At 34.1% G+C, this 16,924-nt stretch overlaps 4 protein-coding genes across 7 annotated transcripts; 3 read left to right on the top strand and 1 right to left on the bottom strand.

The window, feature by feature from the left end:
* Positions 1-1,725: 1,725 nt before the first annotated feature.
* On the top strand, positions 1,726-5,210 carry LOC142539305 (26S proteasome regulatory subunit 4 homolog B-like). Of its 2 annotated transcripts, XM_075644684.1 has the most exons (7): positions 1,726-2,236; positions 2,741-2,986; positions 3,574-3,743; positions 3,824-4,040; positions 4,146-4,286; positions 4,826-4,931; positions 4,993-5,210. In XM_075644684.1, exons 1-6 carry the CDS (start codon positions 1,760-1,762, stop codon positions 4,907-4,909), a joined length of 1,335 nt encoding a protein of 444 aa, XP_075500799.1. In that variant the 5' UTR covers positions 1,726-1,759; the 3' UTR covers positions 4,910-4,931; positions 4,993-5,210. The 2 variants fall into 2 exon arrangements, with proteins under 2 accessions (XP_075500799.1, XP_075500798.1); XM_075644683.1 differs by having other exon boundaries at positions 1,729-2,236; positions 4,826-5,210.
* Positions 5,211-5,436: 226 nt separating this feature from the next.
* LOC142539306 (uncharacterized) lies at positions 5,437-9,035 on the top strand. 2 transcript variants are annotated; one of them, XM_075644686.1, is made up of 9 exons: positions 5,437-5,694; positions 6,130-6,250; positions 6,321-6,415; positions 7,377-7,487; positions 7,610-7,780; positions 7,864-8,007; positions 8,103-8,248; positions 8,349-8,514; positions 8,800-9,035. In XM_075644686.1, exons 1-8 carry the CDS (start codon positions 5,525-5,527, stop codon positions 8,501-8,503), a joined length of 1,113 nt encoding a protein of 370 aa, XP_075500801.1. In that variant the 5' UTR covers positions 5,437-5,524; the 3' UTR covers positions 8,504-8,514; positions 8,800-9,035. The 2 variants fall into 2 exon arrangements, with proteins under 2 accessions (XP_075500801.1, XP_075500800.1); XM_075644685.1 differs by having other exon boundaries at positions 8,781-9,035.
* Positions 9,036-10,723: 1,688 nt separating this feature from the next.
* On the top strand, positions 10,724-14,272 carry LOC142539304 (26S proteasome regulatory subunit 4 homolog B-like). 2 transcript variants are annotated; one of them, XM_075644682.1, is made up of 7 exons: positions 10,724-11,286; positions 11,791-12,036; positions 12,624-12,793; positions 12,874-13,090; positions 13,196-13,336; positions 13,875-13,980; positions 14,042-14,272. In XM_075644682.1, the coding sequence occupies exons 1-6, from the start codon at positions 10,810-10,812 to the stop codon at positions 13,956-13,958; spliced, it is 1,335 nt and encodes a 444-aa protein (XP_075500797.1). In that variant the 5' UTR covers positions 10,724-10,809; the 3' UTR covers positions 13,959-13,980; positions 14,042-14,272. The 2 variants fall into 2 exon arrangements, with proteins under 2 accessions (XP_075500797.1, XP_075500796.1); XM_075644681.1 differs by having other exon boundaries at positions 13,875-14,272.
* A 1,026-nt stretch (positions 14,273-15,298) lies between these two features.
* On the bottom strand, positions 15,299-15,890 carry LOC142538814 (uncharacterized). The gene has a single exon (XM_075644108.1). It carries the CDS (start codon positions 15,835-15,837, stop codon positions 15,475-15,477), a length of 363 nt encoding a protein of 120 aa, XP_075500223.1. The 5' UTR covers positions 15,838-15,890; the 3' UTR covers positions 15,299-15,474.
* Positions 15,891-16,924: the final 1,034 nt, after the last annotated feature.

Genomic DNA, 16,924 nt, shown 5'->3' with positions numbered 1-16,924 from the left:
ATATATATATATATTTTTTGTTATGGTCATTAAATACAAATTTTACAAAAAAAACGAATAAAATAATTTTAGCGCGAAACTATGTTAATAAAAAAGAATAAGTTTTTTTATTAGATGTTCTCACGAATTTATATCTGTGAGACATGTCAATTTTATCGATATTCACAATAAAAAGTAACAATACTCTTAGCATAAAAAATAATGTTTTTTCATGGATGATTCAAATAAGAGATTCGTCTCACAGAATATGATTCGTGAAATCGTCATACGCAAATTTTTGTCAATAAAAAAATTAGTTAGAAGATCGTTCTGATTCACTGATTGATTGAAAAATTATCTAATTTGATCGGATAATATTAAATAAATTATGGTGATCCTATCAAATTTGACTATATTCAATACGATAATGACAAAATGTCGGCTAACCTATCGACATTTGACACAAGGTTTCTTAAGAAATTCACTGATATGTTTACAGTGTGTTGTGAAGGACAATGCTTTATTGATCGTACATGTTTTTTTTTAAAATGACGTGAGAATTTGTAATTACTATATTTCATTGCGAAATAAATAAATTTTTGGGTTAATACTGTAGCTTGCAAATTACGATAGTCAGATAAATCACTTGGATAATGTGTGACAGACTCGTTCGAGAAAAAAATAAAATGAAGAATCAAATACATGACAATTAATCAAATGTTCAAATATCAACTTTAACACTCATTTGATGGCTGATTTTTACAAAAGATTAAAGTTATAAATCATTATAAATATATATTGAATTATAATTCATATATTTTATATTCTTTACTTTATTATCTTATCCTTATGAACCAAACAATGTTTATACACTAATGATAATCATAAATAAAAAATAATATTTTTGATCTTATATATTTGATTTCCGTGATTTTATTTTCAATATTGTCAAATTTTAGTTAAGTCCGATCACTTTGTTTTTCTCTCGCAAATTTAGTTTTTCATATGTGGTATTGTTACACTAATGCGACATTAATGTGGCGTGGCATTAATGCGGCATTGATTTGACACTGATGTAACGTGTCACATTAACGCTTTCAATGAAAAATGATTAACATTGTAAAAATTCAGAAGATACATGGCTAATACTGAAATTTGATAGCAATAAAAAATGCAATTTTATCTAATGATCGACAAAAACTTGTGTGAGATGGTCTCATGGATCGTATTTTGTGAAACATATATCTTATTTAGGTCATCAATAAAAAAAGATTACTTTTATACTAAGAGTATTACTTTTTATGCTAAGAGTATTACTTTTTATTGTGAATATCGGTAGAGTTGACCTGTTTTACAGATAAAGATTCGTGAGACTCTCTCACAAAATATCTAGTGATATTGATAAACATAAAATTTTGTATTTGACTTTTTACAAATATTGAAATTAATCTATTAAGAATCTCAATAGTGACAAAAAAATTGGTGTCTTGTTGATTTCTCGTTTTTTTCCCCTTTTACTTTTATATTTTATTATTCTCAATTGCATAATCTCTCAATAATTTTTATAATTATAACGTGACTTCAATTCAAATTATATTTTTTCAATTATATATTTTATATTAATATATATTACATTAAATTAATTATAAAAAATTGCACTATTTTTGTTAAAAGAAAAGGAATTAGTATCATTTATCTCAAGTATTCTTGTACGGGAAGGCAACTCCCAGTGTGTACTATAAAGAACCCTAATCTCCATTTTCTATTTGCCTCGGAAATTATGGGTCAGGGCACGCCGGGTGGTCTGAACAGGCAACTCCCGGGAGACAGGAAGAACGACGGCAACAAGAAGGAGAAGAAATTCGAGCCGGCGGCGCCGCCGGCTCGCGTGGGACGCAAGCAGCGCAAGCAGAAGGGTCCTGAGGCTGCAGCTCGGCTGCCTGTGGTAACGCCTCTGACAAAGTGCAAGCTGCGGCTTTTGAAGATGGAGCGAATCAAAGACTATCTTTTGATGGAAGAAGAGTTTGTAGCTAATCAGGAGAGGCTGAAGCCACAGGAGGAGAAGACTGAGGAGGATCGGTCCAAGGTCGATGATCTGCGTGGGTCACCCATGAGTGTTGGGAATTTGGAGGAGTTGATTGATGAGAATCATGCCATTGTTTCCTCCTCGGTTGGGCCGGAGTACTATGTGGGGATCTTGTCGTTTGTGGATAAGGATCAGATCGAACCCGGATGCGCTATTCTCATGCACAATAAGGTATTGATTGTTGTTTGAAATAGAATTTTGAACTGTGGGTTTGGAAAAGTAGAGTTCAGTTGGAAATGTTGTCAGAGTTGCTCCATTTATATGATGCTTGGTTTGAGATATTAAGAATTTCTAGGTAGAAATTTTGAGTGCTGAGATTTTGGAGCTGTGAATCTCAAAGTAAGTAGGAGTAAATATATAATAGTACTTGACAAGGAGGAAGAGGGGGAGGGATTGGAGTCTTCATATGTTCCTTTTGCTTTTGCTGAATGGAATACTTAGTAGGTGGAGATTATGTTCCTTCTTTCAGCAAGAAGGTGTATGTCCAAATGAATTTAATCGATATCTTATGAAGGGAACAGTGCAATTTTTTTATTAGGGTTGCCATTAGCTTTGAGTTTCGTGGTATGACTGGATTTCCGTACAACGTTCCTGTGGGGATCATTAAGGGGCTAAAATTAGCTTCACCTTTGCAAATGGTTAATGAATTTTATAATTGGAATTTTAATGTTACAGGTTCTCTCTGTTGTTGGACTGCTTCAAGACGAAGTCGATCCTATGGTATCAGTTATGAAGGTTGAGAAAGCTCCATTGGAATCTTACGCTGATATTGGTGGGCTGGATGCACAGATCCAGGAGATTAAAGAGGCAGTTGAGCTTCCATTAACTCACCCTGAATTATATGAGGATATCGGTATTAAACCTCCCAAGGGTGTCATACTTTATGGAGAGCCTGGGACTGGGAAAACACTGCTCGCAAAGGTTTGTGTGGTTCTTCTTTCTGTTCAATAGCTTTCAGCGAATGATGTCGTTTATCTACAAGATTCATACCCTCTGTGAGAGAGATGAGTGATGGGATATCATCGTATGTGGGCTTTGACATTAGCATCACTTGTTTGTTTTTCAATTCTCAATCTCTAGTTTGTCCCATGACTGGTAAAATAGTGGGGAAACTTGTCCTTTTTCTTTGCTGCTATTACACTAATTTCTATTTTTAAATAAACATAGTTCAAATTAAATAATGATCGCTTTGAAATAAATTCATAGTTACTATTCAATATCAGTTGTTGTTAAAGTATCTGAACTTTCTTTCTCTAGTTGGTTAATTTTTGGTGCATTTTATTCCCTGCGACTTAATGAACAGAGTCAAAATTATTGCAACATGTGCAGGGAGTTTGTTTAAACTTTGCATGAAGGTCTATTTCTCTGACTTGTTCCTGCTCATATGTTTGATCAAGTGATTGCTATATTTATGTTTGGTATAGTTATCTGTTAGATGATATCCTGAAAGCCTTAAAGGCCGGAGGCTTTATATCTTGTCATCCTCTTGTTTTATTTATTTTCTCCAGGCTGTTGCAAACTCTACATCAGCAACTTTCTTGCGAGTTGTTGGTAGTGAATTGATTCAAAAGTATCTTGGAGATGGCCCTAAATTGGTTAGAGAACTGTTTAGAGTTGCTGATGATCTCTCTCCGTCTATCGTTTTTATTGATGAAATTGATGCAGTGGGTACAAAAAGGTGATATTGATATGATTAATCGGCCATAAATTGGTGGAAAAAAGGTGGTACTTATTTGGTGAATGCTTCGCTCCCTGCAGGTATGATGCCCACTCAGGCGGTGAACGGGAAATTCAGAGGACTATGTTAGAATTGCTGAACCAGTTAGATGGCTTTGATTCTAGAGGAGATGTTAAAGTAGTTCTTGCAACAAATAAAATTGAAAGTCTCGATCCTGCCCTCCTTCGGCCAGGTAGAATAGACCGAAAGATTGAATTCCCTCTTCCAGATATCAAAACAAAGAGGCGTATTTTCCAGGTACGCATTCATGATTTGTGACTTTAAGTAGTAGGCATCAGGCGATATCTCTCATGTTCCAATAACTGTCTTCCTCAATCAATAATCCTCTTGTTTGATGTTTAGATACACACGTCAAAGATGACATTGGCTGATGATGTAAACCTTGAAGAATTTGTCATGACAAAAGATGAGTTTTCTGGAGCTGATATCAAGGCCATATGCACTGAAGCTGGTTTACTTGCTTTGAGAGAGCGCCGTATGAAGGTTAGACAAAACCTTTGACCAAAACTCTGTTAGTATTCTCTTAATTGGTGTGGTGGAAGGGCGAAGCGCCGTAATTGAACTGTCTTGTGCACTAATTCTCTGGAAATAGAGACCGAGAATTCATGTGTAATGTGAACAATATACGTTAAAAGTGTAATTCTACAATGCTCCTGATCCAATATACCTTCTGTATGCTCACTACTTATTTGGATGCCGAAGCCAATGAATTACAATGATTGTAAAATGTTTAACAAAATAAGCATTTATCAATTTACTTTTTCCTGGAAATAGGTTTTGAAGTAATCTGGAATTTAATATTTTCTTGAAATGAAGCAAATGTGATACGTGATTTATGTTCCAAGTATTCATAATAAGCTCTTACTATTTTCACGTTTAATCTAGTCAACAGTCAAAAAACACTGTGAAAAAGACTCAGGAATTCGGCTCCTTTTGATTTCTTAAGTTCTGATATATCTGGACACCCATGTTTGGTATATTCGGCATATTGATATTGTTTTTTTTTTTAATATCCTATTTAGGTGACACATGCAGATTTCAAGAAAGCCAAAGACAAGGTTATGTTCAAAAAGAAAGAAGGTGTTCCGGAGGGGCTTTACATGTGATGATCCTGGAGTTCGCAGAGAGTGAGGGGGACATGAACTCGCGAATACTCTTTAAATGTGATGGTCCTGGAGTTAGCAGAGAGCGAGGGGGACATGAACTCGCGAATACTCGGTCATTTTAAAAGCTTTGTGAGAACTGGTTATGACAAACTGGGAGATTATATTTGGCACCTCTGTTGTTGACATGTTTTTAAAAAGTTCTTGTTATAAATGGAGAATGGAAGAAACTACGAGTTTCAAATGAACATGTGGTCCTCTCCTGTTAGGAAAATGTTTATTTTCAGTAAATTTACCCACACACGACTTCTTGTGCATTACTATTGCATGATTCAATTAATGTATTTAAGTGAAATATTTGTAAAACTATTTAAAATTATTTAATTAAATATTAAAGCATTGATAATTTGTGGATGCTATAGTGTTGTTTCATAACTCAGTGTGCTCTATTTCCTTGTCTCATATTTGAGGTCAACATCACAGAAATAGAATTCATAATAATTTGATGATCTTTTTAGTTGGTTGATGCATTCTAATTTGCCACATTTTGCTTAATAGGTTGAGGGATTATGTGAACTTCTGAAGCAGAATAGTGAAACTCTAAAGTCAGTTGATTTTATGCATTGCAAGCTTTCGTCAAATTTTGTTGATAAATTTTGGGAGTCACTGTACATTAAGGGTCTTCAAACACATGGAATTGAGCATTTCTCGATCAAGAGATCTAGCTTCCTACAAACTGATTCATCTCCCATGCCTGCAGAATTGACACGTTTCTTAACATCAGGGAGGTATGCCCAATTCTGTCATTCATGCAGATACAATCTAAAATGATTCCATTCTAAATCAAACAAATGTCATTTTTAAAGAAGTCTCAGGATTTAGTACTTCATTGAATACCTTGTGTTTTCTTACTATCCTTCATTGTATGAATATTGGACAAGTTTTTTACTTTTGTTCAAACAAATATTGGACGAAGTATTTGTTTCTTGTTTACTTTAGAATGATCATGAAACTTTTCGTCCCAATGGTGAACTTTAACATCATCATCTCTAACTTGTCGATTCCCTAAGAATGGGCTTGAAACTGTATCTCAGGTGCTATTTTTATCAGGGTTATGTTAATTTTAGCTCCATATGCACTGTATTAATTTCTTTTTTCCTTGCATGAAAATTCTACATCTGATGATATTCTGTTTTTGTTTTCTAACACATCATTCTTGGCAGGTCATTGCATTCATTAACCTTATGTGATGACCATCTGGGGCGGAACTTTGCAAGAGTGGTATTCAGTACCCTTCTTGATTCTTCTGCTAGTATATCCATTCTAGACCTTTCAGAAAATAATGTAAGTTGGACTTATGCACGATTAAGTTTCATTTTATTTCTATATAGACAATATTAATATGCCTTTGCAGATTTCAGGTTTTCTTTCTCAGTTTCGGTGGAAATCAACAAGTCGCTCTCTTGGATTAGGAAAGTCGTTGCAATCATTACGAGTGCTTAACTTAAGGTGACTTTAAAATCGTTAAAAAATTGGCTCAAGAGTTGTCCAAATCTGTATACGGCAGCTTATATTTTAAATGTATTTTAGGTCATCTACTGTTATACTTGCTTTGTTCCTTGCTTTTAGGAATGCCTGATTCTGTAGTGCCTAGTAAAGTAAGACCGTAGTTTTTCGAAAAAACAAAAATATATAGCATCTCCGAAAACAATTTGAGTGGGCAGCTTGTTAATAAAGTGATATACCATTAGAAAGAAAAAACGTGAACGGGGATTGGATTGATGATAAAATAGAATCCTGGGTCGCGAACAGTGATTCGATTGATGGGATTTGGTATGAGATCGATGATATCGATGAGATTGATATTCAAATATTTCTTCTTAGAACGTATCGAAATCCATAATAGAGTCCGACCACAACGACCGAATTGATTATCTTCATGCATAAGGATACTAGATTACCTAGTAGAAAAGATTGAAAAATCATCATATAATAATCCAGAAATTGCAATAGAAAAGATGGTATATTTTAAATCTGTCTTGCATAAGATTGTAGCGCTAGGTACACCTGCTGACTGAACTCTAGAAATCCATGAATGATGATGGTATTTCATAAAAGCTGCTTCTGAGAAGGTCTGTTTTTGTCCCCGAACATAAATCTTTGTCTTTGCTGAATGTGAAAAAGAAAGAAATAGTTGGTAAAACCCAAAAAGAATATCTGTCCATCCCTCGTAAATTTCCCCTTTAGTATCTGTCCATCCCTAGTAAATTTCCCCTTTTTTCCCTACCTTTCCCACCGATGTGCTTTCAGTACAAACTGCCAAACCTTGTAGAGATAGGAGTGAACAAATGGTTTGCAAGTGCTAAATATGTGCATAGCTAATTGTCAAATGGCTTGATACTTGTCATGGTGAGTAGATTAATTTAAAAATTTCGTGCACATTGAATAAAAGTTAATGTTTAAATTTCAGGAATAATAATTTAGAAAAAGATGATGCCGACAGTCTCAGACATGCTCTGGTTCACATGCCTAATTTACAGAATCTTGATTTAAGTGACAATCCCATTGAAGATGGAATCAGGTTAAAGAGATGGTTAATCTCAGGATATCCTTGTTTTTTCCCTTTTGATCTTCATGCAATGTATCTTCTTCATTCACTGATTTATAAAGTTTTCATCGAACAAAATTAAATACTTCTTCCAGGAGTCTTGTCTCATATTTTACGGAGATCTCCTGTAGAGACTTGCCGTTTGTTGATTTGAAGCTTGAGAATTGTGAGCTTACCTGCAACCATGCGACTCAACTTTTAGGAGTACTTTCAACTATGAAGACACCACTCAATATGCTTTCAATCAAAGGCAATCACCTTGGCAGGTATACCCAATAATTCTATTATGCTTTTAAGAATTCTGATATTTCCTCGCTATTGAATTTCTGTAATCCTTGCTTTCCTCCAGCAAAATTGGGGCACTATTAGGGAAGTTTATGTGCACGGGTGTTCGTGGCCTCGATGTTGAAGACACTGGACTTGGATCCTCTGGTTTTTTGCTAGCACTTAAGGAAATATGTGAGGAATTAAAGCTTGTGTACATGAATATAAGGTCCACATGATTTCACCTGTATTTGTCTTGGCTGTGAGATAATTTTGGCTTTCTGTCTTTTCAAGATAACTAAAATACCAATTGAATTGGTGCAGCAATAACCAAGGGGGGATTGAATCTGCAAAATTCATAGCGAGGATAATGTCATTAGCACGCGAACTTGTCGCAATTGATGCACGATATAACACAATGCCTGTTGAATCTATAGTAGTAATTTCACCTGGCTTGAAAGCCGCAAAAGGTTCCCGATCTCCAGATATTTTTGACTGATTTTTGAGAAATATAGAAGAAGTTATCCTCCATGCAACATTGAGTTTTTTTTTTGCTCCCAACTTCAACAGGAAAATTGGAGCATCTGGACATGTCTGGGAACAGCTTTGGTGATCGACTTGCTGATTATATGCCACTCTTGGCTGAATTCCATGCCCGTGGGAACCTTTCCCTGAATCTTTCAGGATCTGCTGCTCGAAATGTTCCTTACGACGACGAGCCTTAGCTGCTCCATTGGTATGTTTCTCAACTAAACTAATCTTCACAGCTGCGACATTATCTCTCAAAGTAGCTACAAAAGCTCCATGACATGCTTTGAGCTTGAACTACACATTTGCCTCATCGACCGTCTTCCTCTTTTCTTGGTATTACGCCCTTTTTTGCGTGCAAAACTCAGTTATGTGATCCCCTGGATCCATTTTGAGCTTTAAACGTGTAATAAGTTTATATGTGCTTTACATTCAGGATCCATTTTCATTTGTATCATTTTCGTGGGATTTCAGGCTGTTGTTTTTTGTGTAGCGTGGGCCTTGGATATATCAAGCTGGGGAAAGTACTTTTGCCACAATGGAGCTTGGGGAGGGGCAGATTCGGAAATTTAGCCTTATAAAAAACAACTATTTACTTTTTTCATTTTAATATTTGAATTATGATTTTCTTTAGTTAGCGAAAAATTGAAAAAACCGATCATTTTGGGCTCCATTCGTTTGTTGTGATCTTAATTATCGAGAATTATTAATCAAAATTTTGAATTCTGATTTGAGTTCGTTAATATATATATATATTTTTTGTTATGGTCATTAAATACAAATTTTACAAAAAAAACGAATAAAATAATTTTAGCGCGAAACTATGTTAATAAAAAAGAATAAGTTTTTTTATTAGATGTTCTCACGAATTTATATCTGTGAGACATGTCAATTTTATCGATATTCACAATAAAAAGTAACAATACTCTTAGCATAAAAAATAATGTTTTTTCATGGATGATTCAAATAAGAGATTCGTCTCACAGAATATGATTCGTGAAATCGTCATACGCAAATTTTTGTCAATAAAAAAATTAGTTAGAAGATCGTTCTGATTCACTGATTGATTGAAAAATTATCTAATTTGATCGGATAATATTAAATAAATTATGGTGATCCTATCAAATTTGACTATATTCAATACGATAATGACAAAATGTCGGCTAACCTATCGACATTTGACACAAGGTTTCTTAAGAAATTCACTGATATGTTTACAGTGTGTTGTGAAGGACAATGCTTTATTGATCGTACATGTTTTTTTTTAAAATGACGTGAGAATTTGTAATTACTATATTTCATTGCGAAATAAATAAATTTTTGGGTTAATACTGTAGCTTGCAAATTACGATAGTCAGATAAATCACTTGGATAATGTGTGACAGACTCGTTCGAGAAAAAAATAAAATGAAGAATCAAATACATGACAATTAATCAAATGTTCAAATATCAACTTTAACACTCATTTGATGGCTGATTTTTACAAAAGATTAAAGTTATAAATCATTATAAATATATATTGAATTATAATTCATATATTTTATATTCTTTACTTTATTATCTTATCCTTATGAACCAAACAATGTTTATACACTAATGATAATCATAAATAAAAAATAATATTTTTGATCTTATATATTTGATTTCCGTGATTTTATTTTCAATATTGTCAAATTTTAGTTAAGTCCGATCACTTTGTTTTTCTCTCGCAAATTTAGTTTTTCATATGTGGTATTGTTACACTAATGCGACATTAATGTGGCGTGGCATTAATGCGGCATTGATTTGACACTGATGTACCGTGTCACATTAACGCTTTCAATGAAAAATGATTAACATTGTAAAAATTCAGAAGATACATGACTAATACTGAAATTTGATAGCAATAAAAAATGCAATTTTCTCTAATGATCGACAAAAACTTGTGTGAGATGGTCTCATGGATCGTATTTTGTGAAACATATATCTTATTTAGGTCATCAATAAAAAAAGATTACTTTTTATACTAAGAGTATTACTTTTTATGCTAAGAGTATTACTTTTTATTGTGAATATCGGTAGAGTTGACCTGTTTTACAGATAAAGATTCGTGAGACTCTCTCACAAAATATCTAGTGATATTGATAAACATAAAATTTTGTATTTGACTTTTTACAAATATTGAAATTAATCTATTAAGAATCTCAATAGTGACAAAAAAAATTGGTGTCTTGTTGATTTCTCGTTTTTTTCCCCTTTTACTTTTATATTTTATTATTCTCAATTGTATAATCTCTCAATAATTTTTATAATTATAACGTGACTTCAATTCAAATTATTTTTTTTCAATTATATATTTTATATTAATATATATTACATTAAATTAATTATAAAAAATTGCACTATTTTTGTTAAAAGAAAAGGAATTAGTATCATTTATCTCAAGTATTCTTGTACGGGAAGGCAACTCCCAGTGTGTACTATAAAGAACCCTAATCTCCATTTTCTATTTGCCTTGGAAATTATGGGTCAGGGCACGCCGGGTGGTCTGAACAGGCAACTCCCGGGAGACAGGAAGAACGACGGCAACAAGAAGGAGAAGAAATTCGAGCCGGCGGCGCCGCCGGCTCGCGTGGGACGCAAGCAGCGCAAGCAGAAGGGTCCTGAGGCTGCAGCTCGGCTGCCTGTGGTAACGCCTCTGACAAAGTGCAAGCTGCGGCTTTTGAAGATGGAGCGAATCAAAGACTATCTTTTGATGGAAGAAGAGTTTGTAGCTAATCAGGAGAGGCTGAAGCCACAGGAGGAGAAGACTGAGGAGGATCGGTCCAAGGTCGATGATCTGCGTGGGTCACCCATGAGTGTTGGGAATTTGGAGGAGTTGATTGATGAGAATCATGCCATTGTTTCCTCCTCGGTTGGGCCGGAGTACTATGTGGGGATCTTGTCGTTTGTGGATAAGGATCAGATCGAACCCGGATGCGCTATTCTCATGCACAATAAGGTATTGATTGTTGTTTGAAATAGAATTTTGAACTGTGGGTTTGGAAAAGTAGAGTTCAGTTGGAAATGTTGTCAGAGTTGCTCCATTTATATGATGCTTGGTTTGAGATATTAAGAATTTCTAGGTAGAAATTTTGAGTGCTGAGATTTTGGAGCTGTGAATCTCAAAGTAAGTAGGAGTAAATATATAATAGTACTTGACAAGGAGGAAGAGGGGGAGGGATTGGAGTCTTCATATGTTCCTTTTGCTTTTGCTGAATGGAATACTTAGTAGGTGGAGATTATGTTCCTTCTTTCAGCAAGAAGGTGTATGTCCAAATGAATTTAATCGATATCTTATGAAGGGAACAGTGCAATTTTTTTATTAGGGTTGCCATTAGCTTTGAGTTTCGTGGTATGATTGGATTTCCGTACAACGTTCCTGTGGGGATCATTAAGGGGCTAAAATTAGCTTCACCTTTGCAAATGGTTAATGAATTTTATAATTGGAATTTTAATGTTACAGGTTCTCTCTGTTGTTGGACTGCTTCAAGACGAAGTCGATCCTATGGTATCAGTTATGAAGGTTGAGAAAGCTCCATTGGAATCTTACGCTGATATTGGTGGGCTGGATGCACAGATCCAGGAGATTAAAGAGGCAGTTGAGCTTCCATTAACTCACCCTGAATTATATGAGGATATCGGTATTAAACCTCCCAAGGGTGTCATACTTTATGGAGAGCCTGGGACTGGGAAAACACTGCTCGCAAAGGTTTGTGTGGTTCTTCTTTCTGTTCAATAGCTTTCAGCGAATGATGTCGTTTATCTACAAGATTCATACCCTCTGTGAGAGAGATGAGTGATGGGATATCATCGTATGTGGGCTTTGACATTAGCATCACTTGTTTGTTTTTCAATTCTCAATCTCTAGTTTGTCCCATGACTGGTAAAATAGTGGGGAAACTTGTCCTTTTTCTTTGCTGCTATTACACTAATTTCTATTTTTAAATAAACATAGTTCAAATTAAATAATGATCGCTTTGAAATAAATTCATAGTTACTATTCAATATCAGTTGTTGTTAAAGTATCTGAACTTTCTTTCTCTAGTTGGTTAATTTTTGGTGCATTTTATTCCCTGCGACTTAATGAACAGAGTCAAAATTATTGCAACATGTGCAGGGAGTTTGTTTAAACTTTGCATGAAGGTCTATTTCTCTGACTTGTTCCTGCTCATATGTTTGATCAAGTGATTGCTATATTTATGTTTGGTATAGTTATCTGTTAGATGATATCCTGAAAGCCTTAAAGGCCGGAGGCTTTATATCTTGTCATCCTCTTGTTTTATTTATTTTCTCCAGGCTGTTGCAAACTCTACATCAGCAACTTTCTTGCGAGTTGTTGGTAGTGAATTGATTCAAAAGTATCTTGGAGATGGCCCTAAATTGGTTAGAGAACTGTTTAGAGTTGCTGATGATCTCTCTCCGTCTATCGTTTTTATTGATGAAATTGATGCAGTGGGTACAAAAAGGTGATATTGATATGATTAATCGGCCATAAATTGGTGGAAAAAAGGTGGTACTTATTTGGTGAATGCTTCGCTCCCTGCAGGTATGATGCCCACTCAGGCGGTGAACGGGAAATTCAGAGGACTATGTTAGAATTGCTGAACCAGTTAGATGGCTTTGATTCTAGAGGAGATGTTAAAGTAGTTCTTGCAACAAATAAAATTGAAAGTCTCGATCCTGCCCTCCTTCGGCCAGGTAGAATAGACCGAAAGATTGAATTCCCTCTTCCAGATATCAAAACAAAGAGGCGTATTTTCCAGGTACGCATTCATGATTTGTGACTTTAAGTAGTAGGCATCAGGCGATATCTCTCATGTTCCAATAACTGTCTTCCTCAATCAATAATCCTCTTGTTTGATGTTTAGATACACACGTCAAAGATGACATTGGCTGATGATGTAAACCTTGAAGAATTTGTCATGACAAAAGATGAGTTTTCTGGAGCTGATATCAAGGCCATATGCACTGAAGCTGGTTTACTTGCTTTGAGAGAGCGCCGTATGAAGGTTAGACAAAACCTTTGACCAAAACTCTGTTAGTATTCTCTTAATTGGTGTGGTGGAAGGGCGAAGCGCCGTAATTGAACTGTCTTGTGCACTAATTCTCTGGAAATAGAGACCGAGAATTCATGTGTAATGAGAACAATATACGTTAAAAGTGTAATTCTACAATGCTCCTGATCCAATATACCTTCTGTATGCTCACTACTTATTTGGATGCCGAAGCCAATGAATTACAATGATTGTAAAATGTTTAACAAAATAAGCATTTATCAATTTACTTTTTCCTGGAAATAGGTTTTGAAGTAATCTGGAATTTAATATTTTCTTGAAATGAAGCAAATGTGATACGTGATTTATGTTCCAAGTATTCATAATAAGCTCTTACTATTTTCACGTTTAATCTAGTCAACAGTCAAAAAACACTGTGAAAAAGACTCAGGAATTCGGCTCCTTTTGATTTCTTAAGTTCTGATATATCTGGACACCCATGTTTGGTATATTCGGCATATTGATATTGTTTTTTTTTTAATATCCTATTTAGGTGACACATGCAGATTTCAAGAAAGCCAAAGACAAGGTTATGTTCAAAAAGAAAGAAGGTGTTCCGGAGGGGCTTTACATGTGATGATCCTGGAGTTCGCAGAGAGTGAGGGGGACATGAACTCGCGAATACTCTTTAAATGTGATGGTCCTGGAGTTAGCAGAGAGCGAGGGGGACATGAACTCGCGAATACTCGGTCATTTTAAAAGCTTTGTGAGAACTGGTTATGACAAACTGGGAGATTATATTTGGCACCTCTGTTGTTGACATGTTTTTAAAAAGTTCTTGTTATAAATGGAGAATGGAAGAAACTACGAGTTTCAAATGAACATGTGGTCCTCTCCTGTTAGGAAAATGTTTATTTTCAGTAAATTTACCCACACACGACTTCTTGTGCATTACTATTGCATGATTCAATTAATGTATTTAAGTGAAATATTTGTAAAACTATTTAAAATTATTTAATTAAATATTAAAGCATTGATAATTTGTGGATGCTATAGTGTTGTTTCATAACTTTATTTTGATGAAATTCTGATTATATTATAATACACAATTGATTAATTATGTCGATTTTTCTTTTTCAGGAAAAAAGAAGATATTGAATAAGTGGGAAAATATAGCAAATAATAGTACAAGCGTGTTAATTAAATTAAAAATCCGTATTTTCAATAAGGATATTGTAATACAAGCAAATCATTTTTTTAACCACAAGCAAATCTTTTTTTTTTAGATAGCCAATAGTTTTGCTTAGAGAACTAATCATTAAAAATATAATTTAAAATAAAAAAATAATTTTCCCCAAAATAAATTAATGTTGATCCATCATTTTTTAGTATGAAAAATTATGAAATTCGTCCAGTAAATTGGCATCATCTAAATTATTAAAGCTATGTGTCAGTAAGTTGGTATTGTAATTTTGTTTTTATTTTACTTATTAAATTGTATGGTTAAATTTATTAACTGGATTTGATTTTATGTATCAAAACTTTTCCTTCATTATCCATCCATGATGTAATACTCAATTTAACGTCACACAACTAAAAATATCAGCAAAACACTTTTACAATCAAAAAATGTTCTGCTAAACTTAAATATTTCATTCTTAGAGCTATAATCAATTATAAAAACACGAAAATTAAAGTTAATATTATTATTTTGTGGGAATGAAGTAAGAAAACACCTCAAAAATTTGATCAAAAATATCGTTTTACTTTATACGTTTATAATTTTTTATATAATAAAAATTTGTACTGTAGAATTTAGATCAAATTTTATCAATATTTTGATTATCAACATATTTGTCAACATTATTTCATATATTTCCCTCAAACCTCTTTTGTCAACATTATTTCATATATTTCCCTCATATTGTAAAAAATAATTAAAAATAAGGAACTCACAAAATTAAATTTAAACGAAACTTTCATGTGATTAGAAAATCAACCACACAATAAACACCAACAACTCTCACAACTCACTCTAAATTAGTAAACAACACAATTAAATCTAAATTTAAACCTGACAATCCAACAACAAACGTCAATATATTACTTAGCATGCATGCACGCACGTAAAATATAGCAATTAATATAAACTTTCAAGGCTGCGGCAGAACAGCACCACCGCCACTGCCGCCGGCTGCGCCACGGCCAAATCCTCCTGCAGCTCCTCCTAGCCCACCAGCTCCACTGCCAAGTCCGCCTCCGGCAGGTCCAGTCCCAATGACACCACCAATCCCACTGAATCCATTGACTCCGCCTATGTCTCCGCCGGCTCCCACTCCACCACCGACCCCGCCGAATGGAATCCCATTATCGCCGAGGCCAGCATAGCTGCCGACGTCGTTGAAGGCTACAAAGTTCTTCTGGTCAGTGAAGCCAGCGTCACTTGGGAAAAACCTAGCTGCGATGCGGTGAGAAACAAGGAGAACAAGAAGAACCATGAAACCCCACTTTGCCATATTTGTTGTTGATTCTTGACGAGATTTGTTTTCTATATTTTTCAGGGCTAACACTTTAGTTTACACCTGAAATCTAGTGAGGTGACCACTCCTCTTTATAGGCCTTGAAATTAGAGTTAATTCTGAAACCCAAAATCTTGTAGACATAAAATTATTAGGCTTTTAATTCGAGTAAGTGTTTACAGAACAAAAATAATAAATATGACATTTATACAGTTTCATCACATCCAATAGACGAACATCTCAACGGTTATATATAGATATATCTATACAGTTTCGTCACATCCGATAGACGAACATGTCTTGAGCGGTTGGTTATATATAGATATATTTTGAGAATAATAATAAAAGCAGAGCCACTTATTTAATTAATTACTGTCATCTGCCAGCCCACTCAACCAACTTAGTAAATATTTTTGGCTGAGAATTATTTGCATGAATTAATAGGAAATTAAAGTTAGTCATAATTCGGGGAGGAGAGGGGTTGCAGTCAATTCCGAACAATCAAAATTTTTATACAACTATTTTTAATTAATTATCTGTCTTAAATTATATCTTAATAAAATTATCTTTCATATAAAACTTTTGAAAAAATTCCTACATATGCCTAGCTCTATTATTAAAACTATTCACCATATACGTGGATCGAAATTTTTAAAAATTTCGTGTATAATTTTATAGAAATATGTGCTTAATGATTTTAATATTTATAATTAAGAAATTATCCTTCCACAACCAGAGCAGTTTCTCCGCCTCGATGATTTAATAAAATACAAAAACTCCATGGGATGGATGTACAATATACAAATGTCAGTGGTTTTATTCCATAAATATTTTTCATCTTATAATTTACAGCCAAACTAATTTAATTTTTGCGACCAAATTAATACTAATTTAATTTTTGCGACAAAATTAATGCCATTAAAAAAATGAACAGCTATACTAGTTAGCACCTAGCAATATTTAACTGTAGATATTGTGTAGTGTTAGGATATTATGCTTTGTTTCAGAGTTCGACATTAGGAAAGAAACAGAATGGAAAGGAAATATGAATACTTTGATTGATTGTAATGGTGTTTATTAGGGA

This window comes from Primulina tabacum, chromosome 3, assembly GCF_025594145.1.
Source record: "Primulina tabacum isolate GXHZ01 chromosome 3, ASM2559414v2, whole genome shotgun sequence".
Taxonomy (NCBI): domain Eukaryota; kingdom Viridiplantae; phylum Streptophyta; class Magnoliopsida; order Lamiales; family Gesneriaceae; genus Primulina; species Primulina tabacum.
This window is presented reverse-complemented; position numbering and strand designations above follow the sequence as displayed.